Source organism: Oncorhynchus clarkii, chromosome 19 (assembly GCF_045791955.1).
Source record: "Oncorhynchus clarkii lewisi isolate Uvic-CL-2024 chromosome 19, UVic_Ocla_1.0, whole genome shotgun sequence".
Classification (NCBI taxonomy): Eukaryota; Metazoa; Chordata; class Actinopteri; order Salmoniformes; family Salmonidae; genus Oncorhynchus; species Oncorhynchus clarkii.
The window spans coordinates 18,544,523-18,566,148 of record NC_092165.1 but is presented as its reverse complement, the minus strand read 5'-3'; the positions used below and the strand labels follow the sequence as shown (position 1 = coordinate 18,566,148).

The following is a 21,626-nucleotide window of genomic DNA, read 5'->3' as shown; positions in this document are numbered from 1 at the left end:
TGGGGGCAATTTCCAAATGCCTGAAGGTACCACGTACAAACAATAGTACGCAAGTACAAACACCATAGGACCACGCAGTCGTCATTCCGCTCAGGAAGGAGACACGTTCTGTCTCCTAGAGATGAACATACTATGGTGTGAAAAGTGCAAATCAATCTCAGAACAACAGCAAAGGACCTTGTGAAGATACTGGAGGAAACAGGTACAAAAGTATCTATATACACAGTAAAAGGAGTCCTATATCGACATAACCTGAAAGGCCGCTCAGCAAGGAAGAAGCCACTGCTCCAAAACCGCTATAAAAAAGCCAGACTAGGGTTTGGAACTGCACATGGGGACAAAGATCATACTTTTTGGAGAAATGTCCTCTGGTCTAATGAAACTGTTTGGCCATAATGACCATCGTTATGTTTGGAGGAAAATTGGGGAGGCTTGCAAGCCAAAGAACACCACCCCAACTGTGAAGCACGGGGGTGGCAGCATCATGTTGTGGGGGTGCTTTTCTGCAGGAGGGACTGGTGCACTTCACAAAATGGATGTCATCATCAGAAAGGGGAATTGTGTGGATATATTGAAGCAACATCTCAAGACATCAGTCAGGAAGTTAAAGCTTGGTCGCAAATGGGACTTCCAAATGGACATACTTCCAAAGTTGTGGCAAAATGGCTTAAGGACAAGTCAAGGTATTGGAGTGGCCATCACAAAGCCCTGACCTCAATCCTATAGCAAATTTGTGGCAGAACTGAAAAAGAGTGTGCGAGCAGGGAGGCCTACAAACCTGACTCAGTTACACCAGCTCTGTCAGGAGGAATAGGCCAAAATTCACCAAACTTATTGTGGGAAGGCTGTGGAAGGCTACCCAAAACGTTTGACCCATGTTAAACAATTTCAAGGCAATGCTACCAAATACTAATTCAGTGTATGTAAACTTCTGACCCACTGGGAATATGATGGAAGAAATACAAGCTGAAATAAATAATTATCTTTACTATTACTCTGACATTTCACATTCTTAAAATAAAGTGATGATCCAGCTGACCTAAGTGAGGGGATTTTTACTAGGATTAAATGTCAGAAATGGTGAAAAACTGAGTTTAAATGTATTTGGCTAAGGTGTATGTACAGTATGTACAGTATGTACATTTCCGACTTCAACTGTATATACATACATACATACACACATATATATATATATATATATATATATATATATATATATTTATTATATATATATATATTTCCTTTATTACCGTACCACCCCTCCCCCAATTGGAGCAAACTAGTGAACAACAACGCTTAGGCCTGTATTTCCAGCTTATACATGCTACATACATTTTATGGAAACAGTTTATTTTACAATAGTTTTATTTTGTTTGCTTTTAACTCTTGTCCTTCCTCTACCCTCAACCTCTCCCATATATTTACGATTTGATTTCCATTTGCCAATTCTTTCCAACTGTAAAAGTTCCTAACCAAAAAACGTTTTACGGGCAAAGTATGTTTTACATTGGTTATCTTGTTGTTATTAGTTCCAACCTTCAGCTCCATTTCAACTTCTTCTGTGGGGTCATATTAGTGTTACATCAGACGAGTCCCGTGACACTTGTGGGGGTTGGAAGCAAAACGGAGAACACCATCATGTTCGTCAGTCTCATCTTTCCATAATTTGTAGGCCATATTTGTTTTGTAGGCCTAACCCTTTGGCCGCTACAGACATTTTCGTGAGAAGACCAATTTCTGGGATTTGGAAGGCCAACATCAGCAGATGCGGTGGATTGAGACACAGCCCATGCAAAAAACTAATATCTTGCTTAAACCGATGGATTTTAATGAGGATTTCTTTATCATGCTAATTCGATGTCAGCGGGTGTGTCATATAATTATTGTAATCAAAAGGAGAGACTTTTAAATTTCATAAAAACAAGTCAACTTTATAATTTAATTACTGCAGTAATGGAGCTTGTCAACGAGCCCCCCCTAGGTAATTCGCTGAGAGCCCAACCATCAGGACTAAGCCACAGCATTTTATAGAAAAGTCTGTCCTCCTGGATGTTCATGACAAATCACAGATGAGATCATTTATACAAAGGCACATTGTGCTCTCATGCAACAGACATCAAGATTTACATGTTTACATATCTGTCTCTAGTTAATTTACTGCTTGCTTGAACAAAAATACTAATGCAACCTAGAATACTAACATAACCTTGTAATTTCTGTTCTGACAGAAATTGTCCGACGAGTTGACATTTTTGGCACTTCGGAGTCAAGAAGTGCGGCTGGGGGTCGGTCCGTACTCTGCGCCCGCTATGAGTTCGTGTCACAACGGGAGAAGGGTGGCAACTCTAGGTCGGAGTCCTCTTCAGCCTCCCCTCCTTAGAAATGGTCTTGTTTTTAAGAATGTTGTCAGAATCATATTGTGGACTACCAGCATGAAACCACTAGAGAGTGATATCAAAATGTTATGAACAGGAAATAACAAATACATATGTTATTAACTGACAGCTATAGCGCTTTCCCGTTGGTAATCCTAAAAAACAGAAATTAGTTATGGTTCGTTCAGCCATTCCTATTGGGAAAGCATAGGCTTTTGGGATAAATGCTGATATTAAGGTCTGAGGTTATTTAACACAGGCTTAGGAGATATTATACGTTTTGTTCTAGGAGATAATATCAGTCAGTTAATGGGACCTTCATTAATTATGAAGCCTTTATGTGCTTTGATTGATTACATAAATGCTTAAAAAAATCTAAATTTATGTTAGATAATGACCATTATCTCATAGAACAAAGTATAAGACGACACTGGGCAATTGTGCACCACCCTATGGTACTCTTAATCACGGCCATTTATGATACAGCCTGGATACTATTGTTGCACTGAGATGCAGTGCGTTAGATCACTGCGCCACCTGGGAGCCTGAATGCCTGTGTTAACCACAGATATTACTTTCGGTGTTTTTCCAAAAACGAATCGAACCATGGCTGTGTTAGTGCCTACAAAGAGACACCATTCGTTCGCCATTCATAGAACCACCTCAGTGTATTGAAAGGCGAATGTGTAGCCAAAAACTACAAAGACCACATGGTAGTGTTACACAAGACGCTGTCTGATGATGCTGCTTTGACAAAAAAAAGCCACACCCCTCAATAGTTACCACGGCCACAAACACCTCTATTTCTGCAATATTCATACAATCTTATTTTAAACCTTAAATTAAGACCCAAAATAAATGTTTTGTTTTCATGAATCTTTACCATAGCCAATTCTGACTCTGTGGCAACTAGTGGAAACCCCTAAATCATACGGAAAAGGAACGCTATCGAGTGAGTTGAATAGCTTCATGTTTATAGTATTTGCTATAAACGTTATTATCGTTTAAATTAATCTGAAAGCCATTACATTGATCGATTTAAATGCATGATGGCTTTGTTCATTCACAACAAATGTATATTTTTTCAAGAAACATGCCACTGTCGTGGCGGTTTTGCAGCAGTTAGCTAGCTAGCGTTATTAGCGTTTGATGACAGTCGGTAGAAAAAAGGCAATATCTGTCATTCTTGCCACTTTGATTATTTTACTCATTGCAGGGACATCGTTTTCTGTTTAGTGAGCTAGTTAGATGCATGTCATTACTTAATAATTAATACCATATGCTTATTTCCATTCGCCTTAACGAGATACTGACAGTTAGCTAACCCCCTTTCGTCTGTGCTTACCGGTAACTTTGCTGCTTTTTTAACTAACGTTACACGATCTTACTATCAGAGCCAAAATGTGCCATTCTAAGATCTGAATTAAAATGTAGTTGAATGACAGTTTGCAATACATTTTCTTCAGATTTGTTCTCCTTCAAAGCAGTGAATGGTGGGGTTGTGAGGACCTGGACTACAAGGAAGGCACAGAGGACAGGCTGGGAAGCACTGAAACAACCATCATGCTCAGGAACTGCACTGTCAGTGTTAAGGACATTACTGCAAGGCTGTTAAGTGCTCACTCAATAGCTGATGTCTTATAGTGACTGCCCTTATCCCCTACTTTTCAACTTCCCTTCATAGGGCACGAGTCGACACGCTAACAAATGCAGTAAGAGTAAAATATTTTTTACCCACAATCAGACACTCTTGAATTGCAAACCATGGTGGATAACCGCTACGCTACGGCCCTGGTCATTGGCTCTGTTCTGAGTCTGCTGGCCACAGTCTATCTCTCTGTTGCCGTGGGAACACAGCACTGGTACCAGTACCAAAGTCCGCCCGGCAACCATGAGGCCAGCAACGCTTCGGAGCTGCGCGAGGACTTCATCAACGGGGAGTTTGATGAAAAGGCTTACAGCGACACTCTGTTCCGCCTCAACGGCACACTGGGCCTGTGGTGGAGGTGTGTGCAGGCGCCCGGCCAGTCGCACTGGTTCAAAGAGCCTGGTAAGAACCTACACACACTAGAGCGGGTCACCGAACACGACTAAGTTGCATTGATTTAAAGCGTCTGCTAAATGGCATATATTATATTATGTTGAATATATGTAAATATATTATATATATATATATATTACAGCATTCATTGCAGGTGTTGGTACGGAAAGGGTGTGCTGGATACACAGGTGCACCAGTTATACAGCTCTGTGCCCATCAGTGTTATACACCATGCTAATATCGAATTATAAAGCGAAGCCTCCTTTTTTCTGATACCCACACAGGAGCAACACTGGGTTTGCTATTAGTATAATGTCGACAACCCACATCAGATTGAATGTCTGTCTCTTGTTCTCTCAGATCCTAAGATGGTGACACAGTGTGTGAGCTTTACTCTGCCTCAGCAGTTTTTACCCAAGTACAAAGAACCGGGGAATCACAACACTGGGGAGGACCTGATTCGGACATGTGAGTCTTGCCTTGCAGCCACACACACACACACACATACATACAGTGCCTTTAGAAAGTATTCAGACCCCTTGACTTTTTCCAAATGTTGTTACGTTATTTTGAATTTTTTGCAAATGTATTAAAATAAAAAACAGATACCATATTTGCATAAGAATTCAGACCCTTTGCTACGAGACTTGAAATTGAGCTCAGGTGCATCCTGTTTCCATTGATCATCCTTGAGATGTTTCTACAACTTGATTGGAGTCCACCTGTGGTAAATTCAATTGATTGGGCATGATTTGGAAAGGCACACACCTGCCTATATAACTCAGCACCCCCTATCCACATCGACGGCACAGTAGTGGAGAAGGTGGAAAGTTTTAAGTTCCTCGGTGTACACATCACAGACATGCTGAAATGGTCCACCCAATACAGACATTGTGGTGAAGAAGGCGCAACAGCTTGTCACCTAAATTTGGCTCCTCACCTAAATCCCTCACAAACGTTTACAGATGCACAATTGAGAGCATCCTGTTGGGCTGTATCACTAGGGTTGCAAAGGGCCCGGAAACTTTCCAAGGGAAGTTAAGCCTGAGAATTTGATGAATTTTGCTTACATTCAGGGAAGTTTGGGGAGGTGCATCTGTGACATTAGTGGTTTTCAAACAGCAAGGCTCAGATCAACATGATGGCAGTGTCAACATAGCCACTATTGTTTATGCATATTTTTTTTTCTTTATAAATGTTTAAATAAACTTTTCTAAACCCCCATATCACACTCACAAACAGAAAACATAGGCTTAACGTTAACAATTCATTAGTTGGAGAGGTCTCAGATATCACTTTGATTTGAAACCCCTGTTCTGCAGTTGCACCTCTGCCGACTTCACTCCTGGACTTTCGTCTACAGTCGGTTGCTTGAACCTTACCACTCAAACCCAATCTGTGTGGCCCGCCGGATTCAGAAGCTTGAAAACCCTGTTCGATTTTTTTTATTTTATTTTTAATTAAGAGAGAAAAAAACAAACTAAACATTTGTGTTTTTCAAACAGGTTTGTTAATGATTTTACTTCAGTTTACGGGGGAAAAAATCCTGATTTTAGTTTTTTTTCTTCATTTACTGTAATAACCTTGGTTCAAACAAAGCTTATGATTTATAGAAATGAGGTTTGGAAATGTGGTAATTTCCACTGTTGTTTCTTATTGTTACTGACAATCATGTGACCTCTTCTCTTTCCCTTTCTCTCTAAGGGCAAACATACACAGAGACACACACAGCCACGCATTCATAATAAATTCATAATAAGCATTATAAAGCTCTTTCTTCAGATATTGTTTATCCGTCCTACGAAACAAACAAAAAAAACTTTATTTGTACTGCACTTTTCTGACATTTCTAAGTTGCTTTCTCTGTGTCTGAGCAGACCTGTGGAGGTGCCAGTTCCTGCTGCCTCTGGTGTCCCTAGCCTTTGTTATCCTCAGCGGACTCATCGGCGTTTGCGCCTGCCTCTGCCGCAGCATCACCCCCACCCTGGGCGTTGGAGTGCTCCACCTGCTGGCAGGTTTGAGAACTGCATGGATAATCACAGTGCCTCTCAACTCCCTTAAAACTTCTTGTGACTCTCAAACCCGTGTCCGGAAGCGTAATCATCGCCTGACACTAATTAGCATAACGCAACGGACATAAATCTTCCTAGAAAATCTTTCTATTCATGAAAATCACAAGTGAAATATATTGGAACACAGCTTAGCCTTTTGTTAATCACCCTGTCATCTCAGATTTTCAAAATATGCCTTACAGCCAACGCTAGACAAGCATTTGTGTAAGTGTATCATAGACTAGCATAGCATTATGCCTTGCTAGCAGCAGGCAACCTTGTCACGAATATCAGAAAAGCAATCAAATTAAATAGTTTACCTTTGATGAACTTTGGGTGTTTTCACTCACGAGACTCCCAGGTAGATAGCCAAAGTTCATTTTTTCCCAGAAGATTATTTTTTGTAGGCGAAATAGCTCCTTTTGTTCTTCACGTTTGGCTGAGAAATCGCCCGGAAATTGCAGTCACGACAACGCCGAAAAATATTCCAAATTAGCTCCATAATATCGACAGAAACATGGCAAACGTTGTTTAGAATCAATCCTCAAGGTGTTTTTCTAATATCTATTCGATAATATATCAGTCGGGACAATTCGTTTTTCAGTAGGACCGATTGGAGTAATGGCTACCTCTGTATTTTACGCGAGAATCTCTCTCGGAGCCACGTAGGAATACGTAGAAAGCGTAAGCTCGTTGATGGCACATTCACAGCTCAATAGGGACTCATTGGAACGCAGCGCTTTCAAAACCTGGGGCACTTCCGGATTGGATTTTTCTAAGGCTTTCGCCTGCAACATCAGTTCTGTTATACTCACAGACAATATCTTTACAGTTTTGGAAACGTTAGAGTGTTTTCTATCCAAAGCTGTCAATTATATGCATATTCTAGCATCTTGTCCTGACAAAATATCCCGTTTAAAACGGGAATGTTTTTTTTCCAAAAATGAAAATACTGCCCCCTAGTACCTTTAACCCTCCCACCACACACGAACACAAACTTTACACCCAACAACATGTAAAGGTATGAATGAAAGCTAAGTCATTCATGATTCATGCCGCCTACCACATCTCGATTTCTCTCAATGAAATTCAATGGTGCTTTATTGGCATGAAATACACATGAACATTTTGCCAAAGCAGAAGGGTTTTCAATGAAGTAAAATGAACAATAAAGTTGCATTCATTGTTGTCTTTCCCATCCAGGTCTGTGTTCCCTGGGCACAGTGTGCTGCTTCCTGGCTGGCATGGACCTCCTCCACAGGGTCTCGGTGCTTCCCGACGGTGTGGACGGCTCCCTGGGCTGGTCCCTGTACCTGGCCCTCATCTCCTCGCCACTGGAGATGATGGCGGCCGCCCTCTTCCTGTGGGCCGCCCGTAGCCACCGCCAGAACTACACCCGCATGACGGCCTACCGGGTGGCCTAAACAGACTGGGTTTCTTTTATACGTCAGGGTTGCACTCAGTAAGAGCATAACGTTTTGAAATGGAAGACGTGGAGTGTTTCCAGTAACATGCAGACTCCAATTTGTAGAAGGTGAGATTGTTTCTATGAAATGGCTACGTTTCTAAACATTTTACAAACGGCATGTTTAACTGAATGTGACCCTAAGCTAATCCTAAATGGCAGTCTACACAACAATGATCTATACTCCTGAGGGGTATCCTACGAAGCAGGTTTGAGTAATTAGCAAGGTGACTTTGGTCAACTCCGAGTTCAATTCGGGGCACCAGTCATACGAAAGTGGCTCACCTTTTAGCCAAGTACATTTCTATGGCAACGAATCCATCAGAACTAACCTGCTCCGGGGCAGGCTAACTTGCAGCTAACTCCACTTACCCTGAATAAAATGACTGAGTCGTGAGTTGAGGACCAATGAAATCCGATACGTCTCGAACAAAGATTACGTCATCATCCCTTTCATTTGAGGAAGACGAATGATTCAATATTTAAAAAAAAAAACAATATTTTAATTTGATCGAATGTTTTGTTTGTGTAAAAAAAAAATATTTACACATTTAGTAATAACAGAATGCATTTTAAGCGTCACTCGATGTAACACTTTTGTATAATTGAATAAATAAAATTGATAAGCACATTGATAAGCACACAGAAGTCAGCATTCATGAGAATTAATAAAATAAAGACGGTTGGTTCATTTTGGAAAACCCTGAGTAGTTTTAGCTTGCTTCCTAGGATACTCTTCTGCTCTTGAAAGGCCTATGTGTGTTTGCGTCTGTTAACCGTCCTGTTTGTAAGTAGAATCTGGGTCACGTTCAGAGGGTTGCAACGTACTGAAACCTTGCAAATAGAAATGTGATCATTAGAGCTGACGTTTCTTACTCGTCATGTCAGAGTATCTGAAGGCTCCATAACGTTGTGCCCCACTGAACACAACTCAAGTGATTTAGTGCTGGGCTTGGGACAAAAGTCTGCACACTGGCCTCGCCAGGACGAGGCATGAAGAGCACAGGGTAGCCCAGTGATTCACTCTGTAACAACTACGCCTTTACATTCTCGTCGTCATGACAATCTTCCCCATTACTATACCTGATTGACAGATCTTAGGGTGACTAAACCTTCGACACCTTAACTCCACCCCACGGGGGTGGCCTAAACAATCTCTCCACCTTAAGCACAACTGTTTGACAGCTCACACTAGCCAATCTAACCTCAAACGAGACATCGCCTGTATAAACATATCCTAAGAGCTTCTCACTGTCGTAGAGGCAAGTGTTTAATTTGATTTTACTTTTAAGATGAATTTGTCCCCAGCAGCACGTACTGTATTTGTATAATGTTTAACAACACCTGTGGTTGATTATGAGAAGGTGAAGTGCGTTTGTTTTTCTTGAAACCTGTTTGTGGGTGAATCTTTTAACAAGTCTTTTTTAAAATTCAAGTTAACAGCGATTGGAGTCATATTTTTGCCTTTGCTTCTGTTGCCATCTCTACCATTTATGAATGAACGCTTTTTGCAATCCTAGCCTTTTTTTTTTCTAGGTTTTCCTAAACTAAATGGTTTGTTGCTTTTGAAGTGTTGTATTATGTTATCTATAGAGCGTTGTAGTGACTTTTGACCCCGTTTGCCTACATTTCCCTTTTTTTATTTCCGCTGATGAATGTTCAGTTTAATTTTGTGTCATATGTTGATTGAATGTAACCACTTCTTTCCCATTGTCATCCATATTTATTGACATTTATTTGAATGTAAAGACATGTTATCCTGGGTTGTTTTGACGCCACTGTAGCTAACCTGTGTTTTGATTTTCCTCTTGATGCTCGTGATATTTTTTTGGTAATGTTGAAGTAAATGTAGCTCCAGTACTTAGCTTTTCTGAAGCCTACAGTGTTTGAAGCCAGCTTGAAACTACCAATGACAAGACAACTGGCACTAACTCCCAAGTACACTTGGTAAATGAGCACTCAACAGATAATGTTTACTGGGACACCATTTTATGAAGGGTGTCTAAATGTGTTGAAACAACTTGTGGCTTTTGTAAGCGTTTTTATGTGACTATACCTAAAGCACACTGCATACCTGTTTCCATAAGAATAAAGTTCACCTATGCTTACCTCCTGTCTGAGTGTTAATATTGTATGTGTGTGGAAGTGTCTTTTAGATCATTAAATGGTGTTATGTTACACACATCTCAAGTTCAGGAGGAAAGACCACACCTGAAACCAATTTACTTCATTCGCCAATCAATGGATGTATATATTCGTGATCTTCTGTAGCATTTCGCATCCCTTCACCACCCCCGTCTCCTCCCCTCTCTGCTCTTCTTGTTTTTTTTCCCCAGGATACATTAACTCTGCACCAAGAAGAAGATGCCTCCAGGACTCCCACCCCAAACACTCAGTCTTCATCTGACGATACCTAGACGACCGAGCAGTCATCCTCCCGAACCATCACTTCCCATCAACCATCCTGAACCATAATGCCCTTTCAACCACTGCAAACCATTAAGCTCCTTTAATCATCCAGGGTTCCTCTCAATGCTGCGACACCATCTCTGACGATGCCTACCGAGATCCATTCTACAACCACCTATCAATCATCCAACTTCCTGGCAAACTCGAGCTCCTTTCTGCACGACGTCATTCTGCATTCATATCGTTGTAACCTTTTCCTGCATTAAACTATCTCAAAGGTGTCGTCTGTACCTAGAAAACACAAGACTAAATGGAGCAGTGCAATGCAACATCACATCACTATGAAGACAACTAATTAAACAAAAAATGTATGTTTAATTGACATACTAGATTATTGCATTGAACTGCATAATTTCACATACAGGTATGCCTGAGGTTATTTGGTGATGATAAAAAACAATGGAATTCAAAATCAATTGAAAATTAGGTTAGACTAGTAAGTGCTTCTTAAGGTTCAGTGTGTGTTTTCCCTTTAATTATCCCACTCTTTAAATTATCTCTTTTCCTCCCCCTCTCTCTTCATCAATCTCTCTTCACTTGCAAGGGGGGTATAGTGACTGTCATCTTTCGTGCCAGGTGGAAGGCAATACTCTTCTCATAGTATGCACACTCGTTCACAAAGAAGGGATGGAGGACTTCTTCCCCTTCGTACTTAACTATCTCCCCAGAAAACATCAGGAACATGGGATCTCCCGGATGGAGGAGGCAGAAGTCACGGTCCTGGAGAGAAAGATTCACATCAGCATGCTTTGCATTTAGATAATGACTAGGTCTATGCTGATTTTCACTAACCAAATGCTACCTGTTCCCTTACTCTAACCCTAACAGTTGATTGTTTGGGCATCTATAGACCATAATCAAATCAAATGTTATTTGTCACATGCGCCAAATAAAATAGTAAAATGCTTACTTTACAAGCCCTTAACCTGCACAATACAGTTAAGAAAATACAACAAAAAAAGTAAATGATAAGAAAAATGAATAATTAGGAGCAGCAGTAAATAACAATAGCGGGGCTATATACAGGGGGTACCAGTTTAGAGTGAATGTGTCAATGTGCAGGGGCACCGGTGTTGGGGTAATTATGTACATGCAGGTAGGGTTATTAAAGTGGCAATGCATAGATAATAACAGAATAGCAGCAGCGTTTGGGGGGGGGGGGGGTGCAAATAGTCTGGGGAGCCATTTGATTAGCTGTTCAGGTGTCTTATGGCTTGGGGGTAGAAGCTGTTTGGAAGACTTGGCGCTCCGGTACCGCTTGCCGTGTGGTAACAGAGAGAACAGGCTATGACTAGGGTGGCTGGAGTCTTTGATCATTTTTAGGGACTTTCTCTGACACCGCGTTGTATAGAGGTCCTGGATGGCAGGAAGCTTGGCCCCGGTGATGTACTGGGCCATAAGCACTACACTACTGCCTTGCGGTCAGAGCCCGAGCTGTTGCCATACCAGGCAGTGATGCAAACCGTCAGGATGCTCTCGATGGTGCAGCTGTAAAACCTTTTGAGGATCTGAGGACCCATGCCAAATCTTTTCAGTCTCCTGAGGGGGAATCAGTTAAATACCTAAAGAACGTTGTACCCCGTCGGCCTACCTGTCATTGTGGGTGTATGGCAGTGTCCTGAAGTTCACAGCGTTACATTTCAATAATTCCCTACAGGCCTATGTACCATTGTGGGAAGATATTTTGAGTTGGGGGTGCTGGAATTGGGGGGGGGGGGGACACTAGCCTTTTGTGTTGTGTTGAGTACGGTAGGCACTAGCCTTTTTTGGTCATTTCTGCAATATAGACTGTTCAAAACTACTACTGTGAGGGTTTAAACTTGCTTTTTTAATATTATATAATACAGTGAACACCTACGCCTATGCAATGCTCTGATGTGTTTAGTGCACAAATCTCCGACAGCTGAACCGTGAGGTGGACAATTATTGTTTAAGATAAGTTAAAACCAATAAAACAACATGCTATCAATTTAGCATTTTTCTAAAAATGGAAACACAAGGAATAGTGTTTTTGTAATTTGTTATAGGCTGTTTTTAAGGACATGTAATGTGGCTAATTTGGCCGCTATCCATCGTTTATTGATGGCGCTGGCTGCGTGGGGGGACGATCTAATGCGTTAAGCACCCAATGCATATGAATGACCGGTACATTTCTTAAATGTCCGATAAATGAAAAATCTTCCCAATTACTTGTCCAGCGCAAAATTATCATAATCGGAAACCCTGATATGTAGTATACTGTATACAGTATATAGTATAGGCTACAGTAGGCTACAAAATAAACTTCCCAGTGACACTGATTCACCCAAATATGAATATGAAGCAGAGGTTACTCACTGGTGATGGCCAATGAGCTCGTGCCAATATCTCAAGATAAGATACTTTGAAAAACAGTGCTGTTCACTCAGAATCACTCAAACGTTGTTAGGAATTTTTCAACAGTAGGCATTCCTTTTCGAACAGTTAGACCAACGTTTTTCTCAAAATTGTATTTTGAAAATTGTGAAAGGCAAACTGGCAGCTGTAACCAACCATAGAAATATAATACAATGATAACAATTCCTATTCATGTCACGACTGGCAGTCATTGCTAGAGTTTAACAGTCAAAGTGCCATGGTTAGAGGTTCCAAAATCCTTCAATGGATTATATCTACAGTATGGCCACAACTCAAAAAGTGATTTGATACTTGCCTCGCATGCTGCCCAAATTGCATACCTACCAACTGTAAGTGCTTGGGATAAAACTTAATCCACAGCTAAAAAATTTTCGAAGCTAGTTATCGTCTGTAGCTAAATTATGCTCTCTGATTTAGTATTTAGAATAATTTCATTTCTCTGTCAAGACAGGTGTAATATATATTTTTTGTTGGTTGCCTAATTATGGCTGAATTATTTTTTATTTATCAGAGGGTGCTGCAGCACCCCAGGCACCCCTACTTCCCGCAGCTATGCATTAAAGGGTTCATGTACAGGACTTTAACCGACTGCAGTTAAGATTCAATTATATACAGAATTGCAGAATGTTCCTGAACCTGTACTTGGGGATGTATGGCAGCAGTGATTTGATTGGTCTCTGGGTCTCTTGGGTAGTATACACTCTTCACAAAGGTGTACACATCGTCCACCTCACCACCTTCAAAGGCACTTCCTGGTAGAGATAAGATGAGAGAAGGTTTGTAATTGGTTAATGACTAGAATAGAATCTAAAATGTAATTTCTCTTGAAGGGGAACTTGTCTTGATGGAATCTTGATGGAATCATGTAGAAACCAAAAAAAGTGTTAAACAAATCGAAACATATATTTTATATTTTGGTTTCTTCAAAGTAGCAACCCTTTGCCTTGATGACAGCTTTGCACACTCTTGGCATTCTCTCAACCAGCTTCATGAGGAATGCTTTTCCAACAGTCTTGAAGGAGTTCCCACATATGCTGAGCACTTGTTGGCTGCTTTTCCTTCACTCTGCAGTCTAACTCATCCCAAACCATCTCAATTGGGTTGAGGTCAGGTGATTGTGGAGGACAGGTTACCTGATGCAGCACTCCAACACTCTCCTTCTTGGTCAAATAGCCCTTACACAGCCTGGAGGTGTGTTTTGGTTCATTGTCCTGTTGAAAAAACAATAATAGTCCCACTAAGTGAAAACCAGATGGGATGGCGTATCGCTGCAGAATGCTGTGGTGGCCATGCTGGTTAAGTGTTCCTTGAATTCTAAATAAATAAGTGACAGTGTCACCAGCAAAGCACCCCCACACCATCACACCTCCTCCTCCATGCTTCACAGTGGGAACCACACATTCGGAGATCATACATTCACTTACTCTGCGTCTCACAAAGACACGGCGGTTGGACCCAAAACTCTCAAATTTGGATTCATCAGACCAAAGGACAGATTTCCACCGGTCTAATGTCCATTGCTCATGTTTCTTAGCCCACCGAGTCTCTTCTTCTTATTGGTGTCATTTAGTAGTGATTTCTTTGCAGTAATTCAACCATGAAGGCCTGATTCACACAGGCTCCTCTGAACAGTTGATGTTGAGATGTGTCTGTTACTTGAACTCCATGAAGCATTTATTTGGGCTGCAATCTGAGGTGCAGTTAACTCTAATGAACTTATCCTCTGCAGCAGAGGTAACTCTGGGTCTTCCTTTCCTGTGGGAGACTGTTCTTTCTCTTTTCTTATTTGAGCTGTTCTTGCCATAACATGGACTGTATTTTACCAAATAGGGCTATCTTCTGTATACCACCCCTACCTTGTCACAACACAACTGATTGGCTCAAACGCATTAAGAAGGAAAAAAAATCCACAAATGAACTTATAACAAGGCACACCTGTTAATTGAAATGCATTCCAGGTGACTACCTCATGAAGCTGGTTGAGAGAATGCCAAGAGTGTGCAAAGCTGTCATCAGGGCAAAGGGTGGCTACTTTGAAGAATCTCAAATCTCAAATATATTTTGATTTGTTTAACACTTTTGTGGTTACTACATGATTCCATATGTGTTATTTCATAGTTTTGATGTCTTCACTATTATTCTACAATGTAGAAAATAGTAAAAATTAAGAAAAACCCTTGAATGAGTAGGTATGTCCAAACCTTTGACTGGTACTGTACATATACATTATATAAAAGAGCACAGGACAGTTACAGAACACAAGACAGGAAAAAATACTCAAAATACAATAACCATAAATGCAGTGAAGACCAACAGCATAGTGTTGAATGGTAGGCCCATGTGCATGAAGAAAATCTCATTGTATCTGTTCCTGGTACAGGGGAGCTAGATGCTTGTAGGTATGAATTATGTTCATGCTATTCTTGTTGTTGACCAAGGCAGTAGACTTGGTCGCGATGATCGAGGGTTGTGTATTCTGTGTGTAGAGGATGTGAGGGGTCAGCAATGTTTACCGTTGATGGGAGTTCAAGTACCTGAGTTGAAGCACTGGACCCAATCTAGTGTCTGGTCGACCGCCTCCTTCATGATGTTGAAGATGTCGGCTCTGACCACACCATGGGGTTGAGGTCCCACCTCTATCGCTGCGGAGTGACAGCATCAGAATGAATACATTTGTCATGTAAATGGGAAAACATACTGAAAATACACTGGTTTCTTATGACAGGAAGAAGATTGCATGGTGTGTTTCCAATGAACGCACAACACACGCACGAGCACAAACACTTACAGAAGCCATGCTTGCCCAGGGAGTCCTGAGAGTAGACATCAGCTAGGGGTAGATCCAGCAGGATAAACCTCACGGGCACTGAGGTTATCTTCCTCTGAGAACACAACAGATGAACTCTTTACACTCCAGTAGAACCCAGATTATAGTAGTCAGATGAAGCCCTTCTCCTCATAGAAACTGGGTCAGATGGTGCATGCACTTCCCCTTTAAGACAGCAATCGAGTCATGTTGAAATTATACACTCCAATCAGATTATTAAAGTCCAACCAGCATTGTATTTGTAGCTAAATGTCCATCCAATTAGCAGCAGATTGTCATACGAATATTCTAAAATCCGCATAAAGAAACTATGCCAATGTAACAGTTTAGCTTCCGTCCCTCTCCTCAAAACTACAAAACTATCTGTAAAATAGCAAATGTACCTACTCAGTTCTTGACACTTGCGCTCGAGCCAACAGCACTGCACAACAGCTCGTAGGTACAGATACAAACTGTAGGCTACATTATGAGATTGTTATGGATAAGAGCGAGAATATTTTATTTTGTCCAATGGCTGTCAAGCATCGATCATCATTCACCAACCTGTGAAGTTCATCATCATTTATTTCATCTGTAAAAAAAACTAAAAAACTGCATCGTTTTCCGAGTGGTAGTGGGAGGACCACACACCATATCACCGTGTGACTCCAATTTTACTTAGACATGATGGTTAATATATCAATATTTGCGCATTAAAGGGTATCCCATCAGATCCCATCACATTGAGGGAACAAATGATCTGTCGGCATTTATAAGTTGTACTGAAACTTCCTGTTTCCATGAACCATCCACTTCCCCTTTAAAACAGACCCATCTTTATTCCCTTTTAATCTAATGCTCTCACACCAAAACAGAATAAGATACACTTTTGACCCTAGAGAGCATATTTGATGGCCCACATTGCGGGGCTGGCAGTACTAAGGACAAGGGGACGTTGTTTCAAAGTTCAGGTCTGGGATCAGTTTCCCTTGTCCTTCATTTTTTCCTTTATTTTATTGGATTGAACTGAACCTGTGGTCACCTGGACTTGTCTATAGATGTGCATGATGACCCAGTCTTGGACAGAGTAGGAGATGAGGCTGAGGCCCATGTTGGCTGTGGTGTTGTGGAGGTCACACACCAGGTCCATGGCCCCCAATTTGCCCTTGGGCCCAAGCAGTGTGTTCAGCTCCTGGGCTCGCCTCACCTCGTACGGGGTGGCGTCCGTCACAGGTGAACTAGGGAGGGAAAGAGAGGGGGAGGGATATAGAGAGAGTAAGAGAGAAGGGAGACAGAGAAAGAGAGAGTGGGAGAGGGAGAAAGAGAGAGTGAACGAGTGTACATACGAGAAGATAGGTGCATCGCCTTGGCATGGGAGAATGCAAACTACTCATCTTTTCTGGTGAGAGACTGAGATGAGGAAGTAAATGCCACCAACTCTTTGGGATGCCATCCCTTAGCTCTGTAGGGTTGAGTAAATCTGGAGTATCAATTAAGTACCAAGAATGAATATGAATTATGATATAGTCCCATTTATGCAAAAACTGGAATAGACTGTTCAGATGGGTAGTGGCCTTGGTGGCCAGGTACATACCAGGCCAGGTTGCAAGTTTCAGAATGTTCCAAAACAATATCCAAAGTTATCTGGAAATGTTGCCATGACCACATTATTAATTAACGGACTCCACGGTGGAGGGATATATCACATGAAAGCTATATTGTGTATGCTCACAACGCATTGTGTAATTATTGGCTTCTTTACATAGTGGTAAGATCTCAGTTCTGATTCATACAGTTCATCCCTGAATAGTACATTTTCCGACAGGTCCATACTTGTACATTTGTAGATGAGGTGAACAATCCCTTTATGGATCACACTGATTGCATGTACAGTTTCATTTGTGCTTATGGCAACGTTTACCTGAGTATGGCGTCAGTGAAACAGCGGTTGAGGTCCATGTCGGTGTATCTTTTGCACACTTGGACGGCACGCGGGTTGGATATGACCGTGGTCAAGGTCGCTGACCCTGCCTTCTCCAGCTTCTGCCTCTGCAGCTCCCTCACCAGGTACACGCCCGACATCTCGTTGCCATGGGTACCGCCGCAGATGGCGACTCGGGACAGCGCTGGGAGAGAGACTGGCTCCATCTGCTGGACAGACGGACAGAGGGAAAGAGGGAGGGAGAGAGAGCGAGAGAGAGAGAGAGAGAGAGAGTGAGCACAGCTCAGTGAGTACAGCCTTGCCATTGAGAAGGGTAGACACAGGAAAACCTGGCTCCCTGTAGAGGAAAGGCTGTGCAACCACTGCACAACAGCAGAACCTGAGACGGAGCTGCAATTCCTGTCAAAAAATGTCAACAAAAAAAAAACATGTCAAAAATATAAAACAATTAGAGAGTGTCATTTCCCCAAATTTGAAACCCTTATTCAAGGTTTCAAAGACCTCTCTGATGAGAGTAGGCTACCCGTACTGTTGGGGGAGGACGCAGAGAGCTGTGGGTTGGCAGCACACTACATTGCTGCCTGACAGAAGTTGAGGGACAGTGTCTGACAAACCAATCAACCTGCACATGTACTCAATGCTTATTGTGCTTATTGTTATTACAATGCTTATTGTTATTGTTGAATGTATGGTTATTTTAACACTTGGTTATTGTTGTTACTGTTGTCCCGTTGACAATTTTGATTCTCATTTTTATTTTATATTGTAAATATCCAAAATAAGCTTTGGCAAAATGTACATTATCACGTCATGCCAGTAAAGCAAATTGAATTGAAATTGAGAGAGAGAGAGAGAGAGAGAGAGAGAGAGAGAGAGAGAGAGAAAGAGAAAGAGAGAGAGGGGGGGGGGGGTAGAAGGAGAGAGACATATAGTAAAATAATAGCCAAAGTGTATCCAAATAGTAATCTTTGAGCTCTCTATCACATCACTCATTTACAGGGCTGCCGGCAAACACAATGTGAGCAGGCATTTGCCTCAGCAATTCTCACCACCTCTGATTTAGTTCAAGGGTCCGACCCTTTTTGTCCCAATTTTCTCCTAGAATGACATACCCAAATCTAACTGGTGTATTTTCCATTGTCCTTTGCAGAGGCTTGAATGGTTAACCTGTGCGTTTGTTTCCTGAGTGAGTTTTCAAGACTTTTTTGTTTTTTTTCAAGTGTGATCCTGCGGTTACTGTTAATCAGTAAAGTATTTATGTTAATCCTTAACCACTGATTCCTCGTCTGGTCTCTTTTCTGCACCTGGAACCAACCTCACCTCATCACAATAACGTGTCCTGAACATTAACACTCTGTCATATAAACATACCCACTTTGTTTGTCTTCACTGTGCCAGAAAGCAGGGGAAATCAACATTCCAGAGAAACAGGCTAGCAGGATACGTAACAGCTGATATGCCAGTATGTGTTTTCCAGCCACTCAGAAAAGTGTAAGGCTAACAGTCTTACCTTGCGGTGTAGGTGAAAGTTCCTTCCCTGGCCGGGACTACAGTCTCTCTGGTCCTGTCTGACCAAGTCATACTGAGCAGTCAGCAACCTTTGAACATTTTTACTAGCCGGCACACGTGTGAGCCAAATTTCACAATCTGTAACCTACACCAGGACCTTTCAATGCCAGAGGCAAGAAAGACCCGACACACACACACCAGACACACCACACACACACATTCAAACAAGCGCAAACCCCCAATTTTCACAGACTGAACTTTCATTGATCTATCACTCCCTTATCTTTCTGGTGCTGACTATCCTACCGATCCTCGACTTCTGCGATGTCATCTACAAAATAGCTTCCAATACTCTACTCAGCAAACTGGATGCAGTTTATCACAATGCCATCCGTTTTGTTACTAAAGCACCTTATACCACCCACCACTGTGACCTGTATGCTCTAGTCGGCTGGCCCTCGCTACATATTCGTCGCCAGACCCATTGGCTCCAGGTCATCTACAAGTCCATGCTAGGTAAAGCTCCGCCTTATCTCAGTTCACTGGTCACGATGGCAACACCCACCCGTAGCACGCGCTCCAGCAGGTGTATCTCACTGATCATCCCTAAAGCCAACACCTCATTTGGCCGCCTTTCGTTCCAGTTCTCTGCTGCCTGTGACTGGAACAAATTGCAAAAATCGCTGAAGTTGGAGACTTTTATCTCCCTCACCAACTTCAAACATCTACTATCTGAGTAGCTAACCGATCGCTGCAGCTGTACGTAGTCTATCGGTAAATAGCCCACCCAATTTTACCTACCTCATCCCCATACTGTTTATATTTATTTACTTTCCTGCTCTTTTGCACACCAATATCTCTACCTGTACATGACCATCTGATCATTTATCACTCCAGTGTTAATCTGCAAAATTGTAATTATTCGCCTACCTCCTCATGCCTTTTGCACACAATGTATAGAGACTCTCTTTTTTTTCTACTGTGTTATTGACTTGTTAATTGTTTACTCCATGTGTAACTCTGTGTTGTCTGTTCACACTGCTATGCTTTATCTTGGCCAGGTCGCAGTTGCAAATGAGAACTTGTTCTCAACTAGCCTACCTGGTTAAATAAAGGTGAAATAAAAAGAAAAAGAATAAGAAAAGTCATTTTCAGATCAGATTTCAGTTAGCAACATTTATGATGTAGTAGGAACTCCCTCTGCTTGTCCTAAACCACTGCAGTAAGAAGTGCTGAGAGATAGAGAAAGAGAGAGGTAAGACATTGGTCGTGATCTTAGCCATCATTCAAACATTTTTCATAAATTGTTAGGTGTAAGGTTTGTGGGGGGTGGAGGAAAGGAAGGTATGAATGAGAAAGAAGGTTTATGGGGGTGTGGGGGAAAGGAAGCGATGGACGAGAAAGAGAAGGTTTGTGGGGGGTCGGGGAAAGGAAGGGATGGACGAGAAAGAAAAGGTTTGTGGGGGGTGGGGGAAAGGAAGCGATGGACGAGAAAGTGAAGGTTTGTGGGGGGTGCGGGAAAGGAAGCGATGGACGAGAAAGAGAAGGTTTGTGGGGGTGTGGGGGAAAGGAATCGATGGACGAGAAAGAGAAGGTTTGTGGGGGGTGCGGGAAAGGATGGACGAGAAAGAGAAGGTTTTTGGGGGGTTCTTGAAAGGAAGGGATGGATGAGAAAGAAGGTTTGTGGGGGGTGGGGGAAAGGAAGGGATGGACGAGAAAGAAAATGTTTGTGGGGGGTGGGGGAAAGGAAGGGATGGACGAGAAAGAGAAGGTTTGTGGGGGGGGGGGTACGGGAAAGGAAGGAATGGATGAGAAAGAACAGTATCTTGGACGACTGCAGCTAGGGAGGAAACTCCCAAAAACGGTCCCAGAGCAAAATGCAAATTCAGCAATCAACATATCTTTAGCAACACAATTGGTGTCTAGTGGTGCTTGTAATTCATAGGTTGTTACTGTGTAATTACCTTTTTAGTGTAATTTTGAGTAAATACTTCGTCATGTCTGTACCGTACAATAAAGTGCTACCAAAACATATACTTTCCCTGTGTCAACTAATAGCATTCTAAAGTGGGTGTGCTGTACCTCTAACGCTTGTTTCATTTTCTTCCTCATTGCCTCCCTCTTTGCCTGTTTTGTCCTCCTTTTCTATCTTCCTTTTGTCTCCACCCCTCTCTCTCACTCTTCCTCCAGAAGCTGTAATTAGCCCACTAATCCTGTTGGGTTAGTCAATCACACGTAAAACTCAAACAGGACAGGAGAGATTAGGAGCTGAGGGTGGCAACACATGTACCAGAGTGGTGGAGATTTCTTCTTCTTCTTCTTCTTCTTCTTCTTCTTCTTCTTCTTCTTCTTCTGTGGTTGTCCTATGGAAAGTGAAGAAGTGTGGTTGCCCCATTGAAACTTTGGTTGCCCCATGGAAAGCCTTCTGCTTTCTTTGTAAATGTCCGTCATGCCCGGCCGGCATGTGATTTCCGTGAATCAAATTGGTCTGGACAAACACACACAAACACAAATCAACGTTTATTGGTCGCGTACACAGATTTGCAGATGTTATCGCAGGTGCAGCGATAT

General features: G+C 42.0%; 2 protein-coding genes across 5 annotated transcripts; one reads left to right on the top strand and one right to left on the bottom strand.

Moving 5' to 3' along the window:
• The first annotated feature begins 3,122 nt into the window (after nucleotides 1-3,122).
• On the top strand, nucleotides 3,123-10,040 carry LOC139374891 (claudin domain-containing protein 1-like). Of its 3 annotated transcripts, none has more exons than XM_071116107.1 (5): nucleotides 3,123-3,327; nucleotides 3,842-4,425; nucleotides 4,777-4,884; nucleotides 6,294-6,431; nucleotides 7,671-10,040. In XM_071116107.1, exons 2-5 carry the CDS (start codon nucleotides 4,140-4,142, stop codon nucleotides 7,889-7,891), a joined length of 753 nt encoding a protein of 250 aa, XP_070972208.1. In that variant the 5' UTR covers nucleotides 3,123-3,327; nucleotides 3,842-4,139; the 3' UTR covers nucleotides 7,892-10,040. The 3 variants fall into 3 exon arrangements, with proteins under 3 accessions (XP_070972208.1, XP_070972207.1, XP_070972205.1); XM_071116106.1 differs by having other exon boundaries at nucleotides 3,143-3,327; nucleotides 3,863-4,425; XM_071116104.1 differs by having other exon boundaries at nucleotides 3,151-3,327; nucleotides 3,860-4,425.
• Nucleotides 10,041-10,699: 659 nt separating this feature from the next.
• Nucleotides 10,700-21,186, bottom strand: LOC139374890 (N-acyl-aromatic-L-amino acid amidohydrolase (carboxylate-forming) B-like). 2 transcript variants are annotated; one of them, XM_071116102.1, is made up of 7 exons: nucleotides 21,138-21,186; nucleotides 17,526-17,755; nucleotides 16,647-16,842; nucleotides 15,587-15,680; nucleotides 15,333-15,440; nucleotides 13,435-13,550; nucleotides 10,700-11,121 (listed from the first exon to the last, which is right to left on the bottom strand). In XM_071116102.1, exons 1-7 carry the CDS (start codon nucleotides 21,165-21,167, stop codon nucleotides 10,924-10,926), a joined length of 972 nt encoding a protein of 323 aa, XP_070972203.1. In that variant the 5' UTR covers nucleotides 21,168-21,186; the 3' UTR covers nucleotides 10,700-10,923. The 2 variants fall into 2 exon arrangements, with proteins under 2 accessions (XP_070972203.1, XP_070972204.1); XM_071116103.1 differs by lacking the exon at nucleotides 21,138-21,186 and adding an exon at nucleotides 19,057-19,251 and having other exon boundaries at nucleotides 17,526-17,752.
• Between the last annotated feature and the right edge of the window lie 440 nt (nucleotides 21,187-21,626).